A 17,086-nucleotide genomic window follows, 5' to 3' on the forward strand; every position below is an offset into this window, starting at 1 on the left:
TCCTGTCTTATATAAGCAGCAACTCCTGCATTGATTAATATGGGCTGTGGCATAGTTGAAATTGTTACCTTTATCTGTAATTAAATATAATATCCCTACAAGCCGTTAAGGAGAATAATGTGTCATTTGGTTCACGGTATGGAAATTGATGTCGGCAGTCTGCTGCGGCATTTAATTTTGCCTGACAGTCTTCTGAAGCTTGCTGTACTGATGTATTCAGCATGAGTGCTAGACATGCAGATTGTTTTTAAATGAAAGGTTACATTTTTCAACCATGGAGATGATTTTGATTATCTCAGTCATTTCCAGGGATTCTCCTAGTAATCCCTGAAGAATGAATTTTTCAACCCTGCCTTCAGGAAACATTGCAACACTTGTTGGTCTACCCAGGCATTTAGCTTGAACTTAGTTAACTGAAAGACGTGGATGTAATAGTTATTCAAATGGTGTTCATTTCAGAAACATTTTTATCGGTTTATACTCTTTCTTTAACCAGTTTATCTTTAAAATTATCACTGTGTACAATATACTTGTGTCTGAACAGTTGTTACAGGAACATGGCTACAGGTAGAATTGTATCTTCAAAATAGATTCCCCCCCTGTTTTTCTTTTGCTTCATTCCCAAGCAGTAGTAATGATTTATGTGTGGTGTTGCTTTTTCCTTGTTGAGTGTTTATATTGCCCTCAACAATTAAAATAACTTTTGATGTGTTGAAAATTGCCAATATGCAGTTATTTGCTTTAAATAGTTAGTGTTGAGGAGAATGAATGATACCTTACTGAAACAGAACCTTTGATAAGGTGGCAGGAGGTCACATGTTTATGTTGGGTGGTTTTTGTTGTGGGTGAACAGCTTCATTTTAATCCATTTTGTTCTGTAGGGTTTTGTAAATTGTTTCAGGACCCCTTCTGTGTGAAGTGATACATAATTTGATTGAATTTGAAATTTCATTGTTTAGAAAACTACTCATTGTGGGGCCAGTGTACACAATATCAGATTTAGCAAATCTGTATGTGAGGTGGGACAGTAGCTACTCATCATCCTGTCTCCTCCTTGGGTGTGCACAGCAATGAATGGACATACATGCATACATACATCTGTACATGTGATACCCTGGAATTTTGCAGTCAGCTTTTTTTACATGGAAGGATTGGAAGAATTTAGTACAGTTGTGCATATACATCACTAAAGAAGTTTTTTTGTATGAGTGATAAGTGTGTTCAGACCAGCTGCCCTACCGTAGGTAAAGTGTTCGTAGATTAAAGATTGGATGAACAATGAAACTATGAATTCCAATGAGGATTTCAGATTGATTCATTTGGAATCACCCTTCTTCCTCTTGTTACCATCATGAATCGCTTGTCAGCATGTAAGTTTATGAACCTGTACAATTATCATTTTGCTGTATTTGCAGTACATCATGCAGTACATCTAAGACTTTCTCAGCCTCAGATGGCTCAGTGCAATAGCTTGTGGACTGGAAAAGCAACTCAGAACAATTTCCAGAAAATATTTAAAAATGGTTAAGAAGCAAGATATTGACTTAATAATCAGTGGTTTGGATATGCAACTCTTTCTGTAAATTGAAAAAAAAGTAAGCAAGTTTCTTGCTAAGCAGAGGGAGAGAGAGAGGGAGAGATATTATGCAGTTAAGTGCCAGTACCTCAGAATTGCAAATCATTGACTTATTTTCTCTTTGAAGGTATTTAACCACATACTGGAAAAGCATTCTCTATTTAGTTCTGGTGTCTCCAATTTTGCAGAGCATGCAAGCACAGTTGGAGTTCTGCAAAATTGTATTGGCTGCCATGGTGGGGGCAGGCCCATTCACAAAACAGCCACTGTGGTGGGCATAGCTGGTCACTAGTGAGGCTAAAAGACAAGTAACTCACCTAGGAACTCCAGATCACAAAGCCATTTCTTAGAAACCATGTTAACGGGAAGATCACCCCAAAACTGTTTCACTCAGCCTAGTCCCTTCACTGCATATATTGAAAAAAACCACCCATCCCTTTGAGTAAGCACACGCACACAAAACATCTGCACACAGACTCTCTGCTTTATCAATCCCCTCATAGCCCTGGCGCCCTTCCCAGCACCCAAGTAATTGCCCTCCCAGCACTTGGGTTCAGAAGTTGTCTCCTAACTAGTACGTTTACCTGCTTGTGTGAAGCAAGTGATTGGGCTGCATGCACTATTACGTAGCTTGTGCACAGTATGGCTAATTCAGCCAAGGTTCTTGACTTACTGTTAATGTGTGAACATGGCCTTTGACTCAACAAGTTTATTGTATTTGTTTCTTGCTTTTAGCTGCGATTGGCTTTCGAAGCAGCTTACAATTACAAACTCTCACAGTGATGTTTTTGAAAAGCTATCCGTATGCTCCATATTAAAGGCTTTCTGTCATGGAGCCTTGGGTACTGTTACCAAACAGGCCAGTCTCTTGACTTGTAATGTCTTGGGAGTTTCAGTACTGGGCTTCAGGCCAGTCATTCTTTTGAACCGAACTTCCTTGTATTTTGATGGATTATAAAATCAAAGGGATAAAGCTGTCCTGGTGGATCTTAGTTGCTGCATTTTTAGCGAACCCTTCATTCTTCAACTTTTCATCTAGCCCAAAACTTGATGAGTCAAAGTTCTGTACATCTTTTGATTGAAGAAAGGCCAGTGCGCTTGAAAAGAAAAGAAATAAAACAAACACTAAATATATATATATATAATTTTTGTCCAGCGTCAGCATTTGAGCTTCCCATCCCTTTTTATCTATGGACACACATCCAGTGGGAAGACTTATGTGATGCAGACTCTTCTGAAAACCTTAGAGGTAAGAAGAATAATGGATTCAAACTGTATATTGGGAAATGCTTTCAAGTTTTGTTTTAAAAAATCCTCTGAAACCATCAGTTTGTTCATCTGTTTCCTCAAGAAAACCATTCTTGACTGTCCCCAGATAATTGGTACATCGGGCCTTGGCTTATTCAGCAATGAATACAAGGAAGCAAAGCTCTGTTTGCCCCTACAAATCAGCTGTAACTTAGTGCTGTTGTATTTCTATATTTGCCCTTCCTCTGGCAGTGACTGGTACTGGCTATAGTGACAGTACATGTCCAGCCCTATCATTAGGCATACCTGAAGGTGGCCACTTAAGGTAATTTATTTTGTCTGTCATGAAAGGGCAGCAGATGGTTAGTTGTTTAATTTATTATTATTGTATTTCTACTGGCAGGAAGTAGGAGAGGCCCTTGTGAGCTTTTCTGCCTTAGGTGCCAAAATAACTTGATTGACTTTGAGTGGCCTTGGGAGGGGAGTGTCAAATGCTACTGTGCCTCAGGCATCAATATGTCTTGTGCTGGCCCTGTTGATGATCCATGTGGGGTTGAGGTGACATGAATGATAAGACAAGGGCTAACACTTCAGAACAAGAGTGAACTAAGAAAAAACTTACTGGTTTCAGCTTCATGCTGTGCTTAAACCATATCTTAACAATCCGTATTAAGTATTTGTAATGTTTTGGATGGATCATATTGTGCATTTTAACATCTTTTTAGCCTCTCACAACTTGCCCTGTGATGCTCATGGTCCTCATTTGGGGGCCTGTCAGATAATGTTGTTGCTGCTTTTGTGCCATGTTCTCATTAACTTTCTCTAACCTTGTTTACAGCTAGAGGGAGTGGTAGTGAATTTGTGGTTGACATTGTATAATACTGGTTATGAATGGGATCCATTCCGTAGGCCCGGCCGTATCCCAAAAGCTTCGTAACCGGAGGTGCCCTTCTTGCGCATGCGCGGGGTGCAATTGAGCATGCACAGAGTGCTTTTGCACATGCACGCACGGCGAAACCCAGAAGTATACACATCCAGGTTTGCTGCATTCGCAACCCGAAAGTTATGTTACCCAAAGGTAACATAATCCGAGGGTCCACTGTAGTTGTTTATTGGATTCACTTTCATGAACATTGAAATGGCAACAAATGTAATAATTATTTCGTCTTCATACATGAAGTCCAATGATTCAATATTTAGTACTGAAATACTTGCATGTTTGTTAGCAAGCAATCCTCATTGAGAAGTAATTATGTCAACAAATGTGAATGAATCTCTCAGGTTGTTGGTTTTTTCTTTTTTAAAAAAAGCAAAACAAAAAAAAAACACCTGCTGGTGGTATTCTCTGCAAATTCTTGTAACAGCATTAATGTGATTTTCTTTCTCCTTAGCTGCCTCATGTGTTTGTGAACTGTGTTGAATGTTTCACTTCAAGACTACTTCTAGAAGAAATTTTGAGACAGTTACAAAGCCTTTCCTCTAAGGAAGAATATCCTCTTCCATTCTGTGATACGTTCAACGATTTCATACGTTTATTTAAGCAGGCAACTATGACACCTGATCTGGAGAAACAAACTTTGTATGTGGTAAGTTTGAAAGGCCACCTGGGTTTAGGGCTGGGTGATATCTACTTTCCAACATTGTAATACACCGCCGGCAATATGATGGTGTTTTACAGTTTCGTAAAGGAGGTGGGGAGGATGAAGAAGGCAATTGCTAAGGCGACTGAAGCTGGCCCCTGTCTCCTTGGCAGGAGCAGGTGGGCTTCCTCTTCCTCCTGTAAGTTCTTTAAATTTCTTGAAGAAATTTTAAGAAAACCCATCTAGGCCTGATGTTTTATTGGTTTTCAGGGTTTTTTATAGCTAGCTTGAGATCATCTTCAGTAATTTTAGGATTTAGGAAGATACGTTGTTCTTTAAATAGAGCAGAAAAGTTCGACTACTTTTTAAAGTGTTTTCTATACATTGCCACCATCCATTTAGGAAGTTTCTTCACAACTTAAACAAAACCCAACTGATTTATGAGTTCAGTAGCAGCTTCCAAGACTGTTGTAGCTTTTCTTGGCAATGGAAATTAAATAGATTTCCCATTCTTATTTTAATGTTTTGTGTTAGACCCAGAGGTTGTCTTCCTTTGGCACTGGAAGGGAAAATTTACATCCAACCAAAACTTTTCCTGCACTGTCTTGCTTGTTAAGGAACATCCCACATATTGCAGGAGTCATGCTCTAGGTCAGCACTGGGCTGAATTCAGGATTGTGGAATCTACAGTATTTTGTTTGTTGAGCAACTGGGAGTCAGAAATTCTTGCTGGTCAGCTTCATTGCATCCAGAGATCCAACTTCTGCTCACTCTAGCTCTAAGGTGCCCATTCATGTAGGACACTGTTCTGGCCAGTTTGACCTCCCCATTGCCTAACGTGAACTAAAAATACAGCCTAGAACACATCCAAAACTTTACTGCAGCTGTATATTAGAATGGAAGTGGTGGTGCCTTTTAGAAACGTTTGTCCACCATTGTGATCTTCTGATTGAGCAATCTCATATTTACTTCCAAAGAATCATAAGCCTCTCCGTGGCAGCTTTTTAAACTCCCTGATTTAATAATTGATTATGTAAAGGTGAATGAGGATTCTAGAACATATCAATGTTTATTTTAGCCAAGTGTGGGAAGGGGAACAAACAACTCAGACAGCCGACTAACTGTTCTGTTACTGAAGGGTTTGTACTATAAAGCTATTAAGTGGGGCAGCTAATGTAAATGGGAAGGTTTGGGTAGGCTAGCATAAAGTTTGTGGTTTGGGGAGGGGAATTAGCTCCTATGAATAACAACAGGCTGTTAATTTTATAGTCTTATAGTCTAGGGGCAAGATGAAAATCTGGGGTTTTTGTTGTAAAAGCTTTAAGCGCACTTGAATAAATAATGTAGTGTGTACGTATAACTAGAGCAATGAAAAATTAATTGGGCAACATAGTCTGTGAAGAGTAGATGGAGGAGAAAGGAAATGTGGGTGAAAGATTATTGTACTACTTTGTATGAAAAATAGTTAATGCAGAAACACTCGTTAATGGATACACAGTGGGAATAGATGAATTCCTTTCAAGAGAAAGATCTCATTCTGAACCTCTGAGGAAAACTGAGAAAGTAATATCACACTGAAAATTTTATGTTAATTTTGAACAAATTGTAACTTCACCGCCACCCTACCCCACCTTCCCTCATTTGGTGTTCTATGCAGCAAGCTACTAGTACACTGCCCATCCTGGAGTCTAATAAAAATCTGTCAATACGTTTTGAAACACGTTCAGATACCTATTAAACATTGGCTATTATAATGGTGGATTAACTCCTGACTTTTTTTAATTATACTATGTCTTTACTGTCATGTTTTGTGCCCTTATGGCTGCAAACTTATGTATGCTTACGTGGGTATGAGCCCCACTGATTTCTGTCACACTGATCTCCAGTGAAAATAATATTCGTAGCTTAGCGACAGAATACATATTTTGCATAGAGAAGTTCTTAGATTCAATCCTGGGTAGCTCCAGTTAAAAGGACCACAACTGATACGAAAGATCTCTGCCTGAGATCCTAGAGAGTCATTTCTGGCCAGAGCAGACAGTATTAGGCTAGGGAGAAAATTGGTCTGACCTGGTATAAGGCAGTTTCCTTTGTTCCTAAGGCTCTGTTCAGGCCTATGGTTGATCTCTGGTTTTGGGAGTGGGCTGTGGGATTGTATACACTCTACCACTCCTGTTGTGCATTCCTTCTGATCCTCTTCCTTGGTTTATGTGAATGTCTTCAAAGGAGGTTAAAGTGGACCTGGCTTTGCTCCTATACTGTGAGAATGTGCTTATCATCAGGGAAGAGGATATGTGCAATATCCTGCAGTCCTGCTTTGATATTTAAATCCAGGTTTCGTAGCTCTAAACTGGTTGTAAGGGAGATGGTTGGCTAATGTACATAAGGGAGGTATTCCTCGTGGCTGTCCTGTTTCTTGCCATTACAGGCTCACCAAAGTCCCAAACCCAAGTGCTTTTCCAAAAAAAAAAAATTGAGACAGGTGTTTGCCCTGGCCTTTGGCTGAAGGCTAAGATGAAAAAGGCTGTGTGCATTAAGTTGAAGACTGGCTCACGTTAAGAGCAATCCTATTGTGACTGGCTGAGAAGAGCTCACATGTAAAGCTGGTGCCAGCTTCTGGAAGCTGCACACATGGCTCCAATGAGTTGCCCAATTGCCGGATTGCATAGATTGCTGCAGCCATGTTGGCACTCTGTACGTTAGGTAGTAAATTTCAAAATCAGGACTACCTGATGGCCGCTCCACACCACTCGTGTGGGACACTTACGAGGTGACACCTATAAATATGAATTAGCCTGTAGTTAGTTCTGGCCATTTTCCAAAGAACCATGCACCTTCAAGGGAGTTTTTCAACAATGGTTTCTCAAGCCAGAAGCACCATATTCCACATGGTAAATTACTGTTGAAACTGAGGCATGTTTCTACAGCTGTTTGTGATATGCCAGGGAAGTCTGCTGTTTAAATAAACAGCCAAAAAAGTTAGTAAGTGTGCCCAACATCTTTGGCTCACTTAATTTCTTTGAATTCAGAGGTAGTGAATTTGATATTGTGCTTTCTGACTGTGTCTCTTGGACAAGGTGTATGTTATCAAAAATAATGCTGGTAGTAGTGACAAGGTGAGTGGATGGTAGAAAGTACAGTAATTCCTTATTTTCAAGGGAGAGTTCCCCTTTACTGCTTCCTGGTGCAAAAATCCCATACTGCTGCTGAAAATAAGCACCGGTTGGGCTCGGCCAATTGTATGGGTTCTTCACACCCAATCATTGCCCAGCAGAGAAGGACCCATGTCATCTTGTCTGGTATTCAGACAGTTGCTATTGGTGGAAGAGATTTTCTTACATTGAAGACTCCCACCATTCTAGCGATAAGAATTAGTGCTAAGTGGGAAGTCAAGGAAATGCTTACTTAAATGTACAGTATCTTTATGCATTTAAACAAAGTACATCAAAGGACCTCCTCCATTTTCTCCAGGAAAAATGAGCATTTGTTGTTTAGTCGTTTAGTCGTGTCCAACTCTTCGTGACCCCCTGGACCAGAGCACGCCAGGCACTCCTGTCTTCCACTGCCTCCCGCAGTTTGGTCAAACTCATGCTGGTGGCTTCAAGAACACTGTCCAACCATCTCGTCCTCCGTAGTCCCCTTCTCCTTGTGCCCTCCATCTTTCCCAACATCAGGGTCTTTTCCAGGGAGTCTTCTCTTCTCATGAGGTGGCCAAAGTATTGGAGTCTCAGCTTCAGGATCTGTCCTTCCAGTGAGCACTCAGGGCTGATTTCCTTAAGAATGGAGAGGTTTGATCTTCTTCCAGTCCATGGGACTCTCAAGAGTCTCCTCCAGCACCATAAAATGAGCATAAAATTTATGCTCATAAAATGAGCATAGATAAATGCTAAAAATGTGGTGTGAGATTCTGACTGCTGTCATATGAGCATGTTACAGCGGAGCAACCCTTGACTTAACTGGTTTTAGAGCCAATTTTTGGGAATTAATAATGTTACTTATGTAATATTTGAAATTACTTGAAAATAGATAATAAAATACTAGGGCAGGGCATTAAATGTTGTAGAATGATCAATTTTATTGGATAAGATGTTGGTAAATCAGAACAATTAAGTGTTAAATTAGAGCATTTCATTCTGCTGTGCATGAAAATAGACAAGAGTGGGGGAGAAATCAATTTATGTGAATTAACCTGTGTCTTTGGATTTATTATGGGGCGGTTTAAATGGAGATTGATGGAAGAACTTGCGTTCTGGTAGCACAAGCTGGCAAAACTAATCTATGCTATTTCGTTTCATTCGTAAATAACGTAAGATATTTCAGCCTCAATTAATTCAGTGAAAATTAAGATAAATGGATGGTCTCTTCAGTGGCTTCTAAATGCTTCTCTTAATCCAAGAACAGGTACTGAACAATCATGATTAATCATGAGGCTCAAAATGATTCATTTTCCCCGGTGAAGGATGGTGCCAATAAAAATTTGTGTTTATACCTGCGTTGAGAACAATGTGTCCTTCGTGTTTCTTCTCTCCTGTGTTTGGAATTGCAATTCATCAGTCTAGTTATCTTTAACACATAAGAGTTGGTGTAGCATAACAGTTAATGTGACCTTTTCCCTGTTGGATCCACCAGGTGGCCTTAGCCAAGCCATAATACACACACACACACACACACACACACACACACACACCGCCCCCAATCTCAGTACGGCGGTCATAGAAGGAGCAGGAATATAGGAAGCTGCTCTCCAAGGTTTCAGCCAGAGGACATTTCCAGTCCTACCTGGAGATGCCAGGGATTGAATCTAGGACGTTTTGCATGCTATTCCTTGACAGTGTTGTTAAAAGGATTACTTAGATGGCATACGTAAAGTTCTGTATAAAGTGTTTGCCAATATCTTTAAGGCCCACCTAGAGTTTTTATTGCAATCATTTGGTATATACATTTTGTTACATAGAAATAAATGAATGCATAATTTGTTTAGGTGGCCCATCGAGTGCAAACATCCCTTAATAGTCCTCCAAATAATTTGCTGCCACTACCTATTAATGTATAGAGAGTCTTTTATAAACTTGGCTCTGTGATTAAAAGGCACTGTGTGGAGTGAAATCTCCTAATGCAGTCTTCCTCAGGTCACCCTCCTTAATTGTAGAACTCTGTAAATATATTTATTTGTGGAAAATAATATCTAGTACTATTGGTAATTTGATAAGAACACATAGTTTTAGCATAACAATTCTCTTTAACAGCTTAACTCTCCCTGATTATTCTTAGTTTGTTTAGCTTTCAGCTCCTCTAACTCTGTCCTACTCCCTAACTATGCTTTTCAGATGACCTTCTCTGTCACTCTTAATTCCACCCCACCACATTCAATCCCACTCTCCTGCTGTCTATTCATCCACCATTGTATTTTCCTCTTTGGATTAGGATCCCATGTTTATATATAAAGTGATAACCAACATTAATCCTACTCAGAGTAGCCTCACTGGAAATCAGTGGACTTAAGTAATTCAAACGTTTTAAATTGCTTATGAGTTACTTTTGCGTAATAAAAGGCCTCTTTGGTTTTAAAGGTTTTGGATAAAGCAGAGCAGCTGAGGGAACTAGAAACAAACCTCTTGCCAGGTTTCCTTAGACTACAAGAACTGGTAAGTAAATTGACCAGGGGATCCTTATTGAGCGACTTCATTTTAGCGGTACTTATAAAACAAATTTCCAGTATGTACTATGTAGGTTCAATGAGCCAATTTCTGCAGTGAAATAGGGTGAATCCACTATTCAGTGCAACTCTGGGGCGTTAAGAAAGAAAGAAGTACCATCCCTCTTCCAGTTACAGTACACTGCTTTCTTGCTCACCTGGAGGCATCCTTACCCACCACAGCTTGAAGAAACTAACTTTTTCTTTTGGAATGGGTTTCTTCATTCCTCAGCTGCATTCTATAAAACAGCTTGCTCCCACTTGTGCTATGGGAGCAGCAAAACTGGAGCCTTCTGTGCATTCATGGTAAACCAATAACTATTGTGATGTGTACAGTGGTCCAGTGTTGGAGACAAGAGAATCATCATTGTCCCCTTTCCACCTTGGAATTATGTTGTGTAAAGTAGATGTTTCATGTTGCTTGTTACAGCTTACCTTTTGTTTTCTAGGACAGGGAAGTTAACGATATGCTCCTAGAGCATTTGAAATGCTAGTTCAGGGTTGCTCTTCTTGCCACTTTCCTGTACATGTAGGAACCTGATAAACGGTACTGATCATTTTTTTGTAGATGTGCATTAATCTTGGTAGCACACTGGAATGGAGAATGCGCGTGTTGCTTGCTTTGTCACTTTCATGTGTTTCTTTTGCAATAATCTGATGAACTGTAACAAATGTGACTGTAACAAATGTGAGACTTCGACTGCAGGGAAGAAATGTGTTTTGCTTTGGATTGACGCTGGCTTTTGCAGCAATTCAAGTGGATTAGAGAAGCATAGTGCATGATTCTTATATCTTGCTGGTAGGGTAGGAGCCAAGGAGTATTGTGAAAAACAGACAAGACTCCTTAACTCTCCTACCAGGAGAATAATTAGAGATCTTGTTGTTGGAAAATTCCTGGTGCTGCTCTTGGGAAGGATGGCTACACACCTATCATTTTTTGTGTGATGATGAACAATAGTGATATGCAAAAGAGGCTTGAAAAGCTAATTGATCCTAATTCAGAAACTGATATATGTAGCAAGGTCATATTGTGTGCTATGGAAGGTGAGATTTGAAAACATAAACTCTTCTCTTAATAATGGGAAATGCCTTTGTTTTCATGTGATACTCAGCCGCTAGATTTGGACAAGGGCCTTAAAATCTTGGTAGGTAAGTTAAAAGGTATTAAAAAGCCTTTGCCTCCCTCACTTTACTATATGTCTGTAAAGCTCCTTGGGACGTGGGTGGTGCTGTGGGTTAAACCATGGAGCCTAGGGTTGGCCAATCAGAAGGTTGGCGGTTCAAAACCCCGCGACAGAGTGAGCTCCCGTTGCTCGGTCCCTGCTCCTGCCAACCTAGCAGTTTGAAAGCACATCAAAGTGCAAGTAGATAAATAGGTACCACTCCAGCGGGAAGGTAAACGGTGTTTCTGTGCGCTGCTCTGGTTCGCCAGAAGCAGCTTAGTCATGCTGGCCATATGACCCGGAAGCTGTATGCCAGCTCCCTCGGCCAATAAAGCAAGATGAGCGTCGCAACCCCAGAGTTGTACGCGACTGGACCTAATGGTCAGGGGTCCCTTTACCTTTATCTGTAAAGCTCCTTGAGTATCTTAAGAGAGAAGAGACACATTTTCTCTCCCTCCGAATAATTCAGGCCTGAACAGCAATTGGCGCCTCTGATTACATAAGTGAAAACACTTATAAATCTGCATTTATAGTTCCTGAAGTGATATGGATTTGATTTAATTATAGAAGCCTAGATTCCTGATCTTCTGGTTCTCGGTGGAGTTGCCCTTAGTGTAAACTGATGCCTTCGAATCTGTATTGTTAGAAACTGTAGGGTAGTAAATTCAAAGAAACTGAGGCTGGAATCCTATATATGTCTACTCAGAAGTAGAGGATTGGATTAGATCAGTGGTGGCCAAACTCGGCCCGCCAGCTGTTTTTGGACTACAACTCCCATCATCCCTAGCTAACTGGACCAGTAGTCAGGGATGATGGGAATTGTAGTCCCAAAACAGCTGGAGGGTCAGGTTTGGCTAACACTGGACTAGATGGTCCTCAGGGTCACTTCCAACTCTTATGATAAGGAAGTCTCAATTCAGATGCTGTGTCCCTCATTTTCAAGCTACAATCCTAGGAACATGCTGCTGCAGGGAACTTGCATAAGAAAGGAGGGAGCAATGATTTGAAGACTGAAAATGCTATGTCTCAACTGAGCTCATAGGCATGTTGTGAAAGCAACTGACCAACGGATGGACTGTCCATTTATCTTACTAAGATTTTAATAATTTAAGAGTCAAGCTTTTTCAAGCAAACACAAGCCTCCTTCCTGACAATTAAGATGTGCAGCCCTATTTAGCTTAAATGCCATAGTACACAACAATAGAAGAACTGGATTTTTAAAAATGCAGATGTATTAGCTGCTTGATTAGGCTGCTTACGGTCTTATGATTATGCAAATAATTTGCAATAAAATGCTGACTCAGATGAGTTTGTTTCAATTAGAAAGAAACTTCACAAGTTTTTCTGTGACTAAAAACGCAACTACAAGGTCACCTTTTCCCTCTCTCCCCTCCCCAACCCCTGTCCTCTAGACGGAGAGAAATGTGACTGTGGTCCTTCTTAGTGAAATTGTTTGGGAGCTGCTTCGTCCAGCTACAGGATGCCTTGAACCATTGCCGTTGTTTTTTCCAGACTACAGCATAGGTAACACAATACACTTGTTTTGGGTTGTTCGTGGCTATTAAACATAATAGATAAACGAAATCTCTGTGAATGGAAGCTGTATACCTGAGTATCAGATGCTGGAGGCAAACCGACTAGGGAAAGCTACCTTCTCTCCACAACATGCTTCCAAGTTTCCAAAGGGAACTGGCTAGTTACTCTTGGATGCAAACAGAATACTAGATTTGATGGGCGCTGGGATGATGTTTAACATCTACTTTTTGAAGAAGGAATAATTCGTACCTTTATTTTCTGTATGTGTGTATACATCACACCCCTTGCAGTCCAAGGAATTAAGAACTCCTGGTTTGAGAGAATTAACCTGGTTTTATGAAAAGGATGGTGAAATCCAGAGCTTTTGGGGAGAGTGGTCCTTACTCACTGTGAGAGAGAAATGATGTTGCTAGTTAAACTTCCAAATCTTGGAATTCTTTATCTTTAAGTGCATATCACATTACCAAGTTTTCAGCACTGTTGTAGCTACCAGAACTGGTCACCAGCAAAATGCTTTTTATATATATTAAAGAGCTTTTTATGCTCATGGTTGGGTGGGATGGAGCTAAGAAGAAAAGAAAAAATCATCTCTCCTGGTGTTCTAAACTAGGTCCTAAGCATAAGAGTAAACAGTAGCTCTGTTTTTTGCCTTGTCACAGATTCTTAAATTCAGATACTGATGAAGATTGACGCAGTAAGGATTACATTTAAATGCATTAGTGTTACAAATAGCAATACAGAAAAATATAGCTATGAACAAAATACTATGTAAATTAATGAACAACTAAGGTTGGTATATAGCATAATGATTAGGGCACACATAGCAGCACGGTGACTTATGAAAGCAGCCCTAAATAGCACAATAGGACAGCTGGAAATTATAAATATGTATTGACTAAAGCTGGAATCCATAAAAGTGCATGTTTTTCTGTCGTTCAATACCTACACTGAATTAACAACTCGGGTCAAATTTGAAATGGAGAACTTGTTCTTACCCTGAAATCTGGGCCTGAAAGAGAAATTGATCAGAAGGGGAACCTTGGAGTTTGGTCTGATTAAAAATGCCTGATTTAGGGTACTTAAAGTTTGTTTAGGTTTGATTGCTGTACTCACAGCTGACTGAGTCCAAAAGTGTGTGCCTTTATCTTGAAGAGAGATGACTGGAAACATGTAAGCTTCCCCCTGAAACCAGACATGGTGATTTTGACAATCACTGTTCTTTCACGTTGGAGACTCCTTACTACTGGATTTTCCAGAGCTGGTTAAAATGTGTTCAGTGCTGGATTGCCAGGAGGGGGTTACAGGCCCTCTGGAAGAAAGGGGTGTTTCTTGCTGAAGTATAACTGTATATCTAAAGTATGCAAACATTGTTTGTTCTCTGCATAATTTTTAGCCTGAGAACAATTCTATGATGTGCTCATCAGCTTTTTGTTTTTCAATGCTCTTTATTTAAACAGGACACCTGCAAAAGATTCTGTCCCATGACCATCCTCCGGAGTATTCTTTTGATTTTTATGCTGCATATATAAATATTCTGCTAGGAGTTTTCTATCCTGTCTGCAGGGACCTGAAGGAGCTCCGACATCTAGTAAGGGATCTCTTTGGTGCTTTCATAATGAATGTGGTGTCATGGTGCTTTTGATGCTGGCTTTGGAACTCTTAGAATGTCCTATATAACATGGCATGTGGATTCTGTGCTATTTCTCAGTATGTAACCAGGTGTAGGTTGCTAGGTTGACGGCTCGGCAGACAAGAAAGAGAAGCTCAGCGAGCTTGCAGCCTTCACAAAGCCACATTATTGATCTGCATACATAAAAGTAACTGTTGCCTACATGTAGGGGCTGGAATAACACAGCTCTCTCACCAGCAGCTGAGCAAGTTCTGAAAGACATGGTTGCTGTGTCTGAACATCCTTGAAATGTACTAATGCCTCTTGGTTGCCTAGATGAATAGGTACACAAATAGAAATTTCTGAGTTTTATGTGGCTGGACTGTAACCTACTGTACAAAGATATTTATATCCATTGTTGCACCCACTCCCAGCATGTGACCATTGGAAAGTTGCCCACTAGGTTATGTGGCTCCAGTACTGAAAGGTTCCCCATTCCTGTCTTAAAATATGGACATGCATTCAGGACCTTCAGGTTACCAGATAATGGCATTACAGTGGTGCCTCGCAAGACGAAATTAATCCGTTCCGTGAGGCTCTTCGTATAGCGGTTTTTTCGTCTTGCGAAGCAAGCCCATTGACAGCTTAGCGGATTAGCGCTATTAGCAGTTTAGCGGCTTTTAGTGGATCAGCTGATAAGCGGCTTATCAGCTGATAAGCGGCTTAGGGCTTAGGAAAAGGGGGGGGAGGGAAAAAACCCCGCAGTAACTTGCAAGACATTTTCATCTTGCGAAGCAAGCCCATAGGGAAATTCGTTTTGCGAAGCGCCTCCAAAACGAAAAACCCTTTCGTCTAGCGGGTTTTCCGTCTTGCGGGGCACCACTGTATACTGTCCTGCTTATTATCCATGGCAAAGATTTTGTTTTTATGGCTCTGTGCAGCCACTAATCCATCTACCATTTTCTTGTTTTATTTCTCTTGCATGTAATTTCATTGTAAGCTGCTTCTCTTCAGGGTTGGAGAGGGGTGTTGCAGCTCCTTTTTGGATAGGGGTGGGATATTTTTAAAATGTGTCCCAGGGTTCTTTCAAATTCCAGGGATGTAAGGATTTCAAATGTGGGATGATACCAATTATACCACTGCTTGTCTTGCAGGCTGCACTCAATTTTTCCAAGTACTGTGAGCCTGTGGCCCAGCAAAAGGGTGAGTGTTTTTCGTTCATATGAATAAATAGTGGATGATTCTAGAGAGGAGACAATAAAAAGCTTTGACTCTTTATATATTTCTGACCATGATTAGGCAAATCAGAAGTGCTCCTTGGGCTGATTTACTCTTCCTGCCTTCTCTCTCACTTGGGCATCGTTCTCTTTCAGTTTTGGGGCTTGCTGTGGAGTTAGTCTTATGTGTATTCCCCAAACCACAATTGGTAATCATTGTTGGAAATGGGGTGTGCAATACTTTAGGGGTCATGGGCAGGCTCAGTCGTCTAATCATAGTTAGGAGATCGAGTGTGCTTTTTGGACCCTGTGCTAAACTGAACAGCAAGATTGGCTATACCCATAGGGCTGATCTCCAAGGAAGGAGAGGGGGATGCTTTCCGGAGAGAATGAGTGAGAAGGTAGGGATTGTGCAATTTAAGTCTCTTGAACAATGGTTAGGTAATTGGACGGTGCTTTGTCTGCACCTGATTAACAAGGAAAGGGCAGGACTGAAGAGTCTTTTCAGCTAAAAGGATGCAGATAAGACATAGAATTATCAGTCAGTAGGGCATGGAACTCTTAATCTCAGAGTTGTGGGTTTGAGCCCCACATTGGACAAAAAGATTCCTGTATTACAAAGGGTTGGAATGGATGACCCTTGTGGGCCCTTCCAACTCTACAATTTCCATGATTGCAGTTCCAGTTATTCTCAGATTGTACGCATCTGCATAGGAGGGGAGAGTGCATAAGCTGAGGTTTGTTCTACCTTATGCATATCATGCTAAACCATCGGTCCGTTATCAAAACATTTTTCCATTATGCAACATTTGCAGCATAACAAACAGTTATATTATAGTTTGATGTTATGAACATAATCAGTACCAGAATCTCAAAAGAAATGTGACTTTTAATCTGTAGACCTATATTAAATCCAAGAGCCAGTGTATCACCTGAAGACTTCTCAAAGTTCATCTTGAATCAATACTACTTTTGTGTGTTTGTGATACAGCAAGTGAACGAGACACACGCAAACTTTGGAAAAATATTGAATCCCACTTGAAGAAAGCTATGCAGACTGTTTATCTGCGGGAAATATCAAGGTAATTGCCCCCCTCTTTATTTTTAGAAAGCTGGCTCTCAAGGCTTACCTAAAATGTCAAGTAGGTGCTGTAGGTGGTATTCTTTCCTGCTAAAGCAGATGTCCTGGCTTTTAAAAATCTGTTAAATAGGTTACGCCTACCAATAAATGAAAAATAATGCAGTACGTGTCTGCTTCTAAATGGAACATTGGGCTAAAGCTGTTAGGTAAAGGTGCTGCTAGATGAGATGTGGGAAGTCTGCAAATGAGTGTGGTGTGCTGGTGGAGAGGTGCTTGGGGTGATTTATTTATTTAATTAGTTTAATTAATATTTTTTTAATACAGGAATTATGTATTTTGGTTGCTTTCTATTGTAATGACCCCTTTGGTTAAGCGATACAT

At 40.4% G+C, this 17,086-nt stretch overlaps 1 protein-coding gene across 2 annotated transcripts in view; it reads left to right on the top strand.

Annotated features, from left to right (window-relative positions):
- Positions 1 to 17,086, top strand: part of ORC5 (origin recognition complex subunit 5) — a 79,233-nt gene that overhangs the window by 2,267 nt on the left and 59,880 nt on the right. For both annotated transcript variants that reach the window (XM_083701580.1, XM_083701581.1), the window contains exons 3-9: positions 2,733 to 2,825; positions 4,216 to 4,410; positions 9,975 to 10,049; positions 12,675 to 12,786; positions 14,256 to 14,386; positions 15,562 to 15,610; positions 16,616 to 16,706. In XM_083701580.1, coding sequence (XP_083557706.1) covers positions 2,733 to 2,825; positions 4,216 to 4,410; positions 9,975 to 10,049; positions 12,675 to 12,786; positions 14,256 to 14,386; positions 15,562 to 15,610; positions 16,616 to 16,706 — 746 coding nt within the window. The remainder of the gene's footprint in view (positions 1 to 2,732; positions 2,826 to 4,215; positions 4,411 to 9,974; positions 10,050 to 12,674; positions 12,787 to 14,255; positions 14,387 to 15,561; positions 15,611 to 16,615; positions 16,707 to 17,086) is intronic.

Source organism: Podarcis gaigeae, assembly GCF_964106915.1.
Source record: "Podarcis gaigeae genome assembly, chromosome: 10".
Classification (NCBI taxonomy): Eukaryota; Metazoa; Chordata; class Lepidosauria; order Squamata; family Lacertidae; genus Podarcis; species Podarcis gaigeae.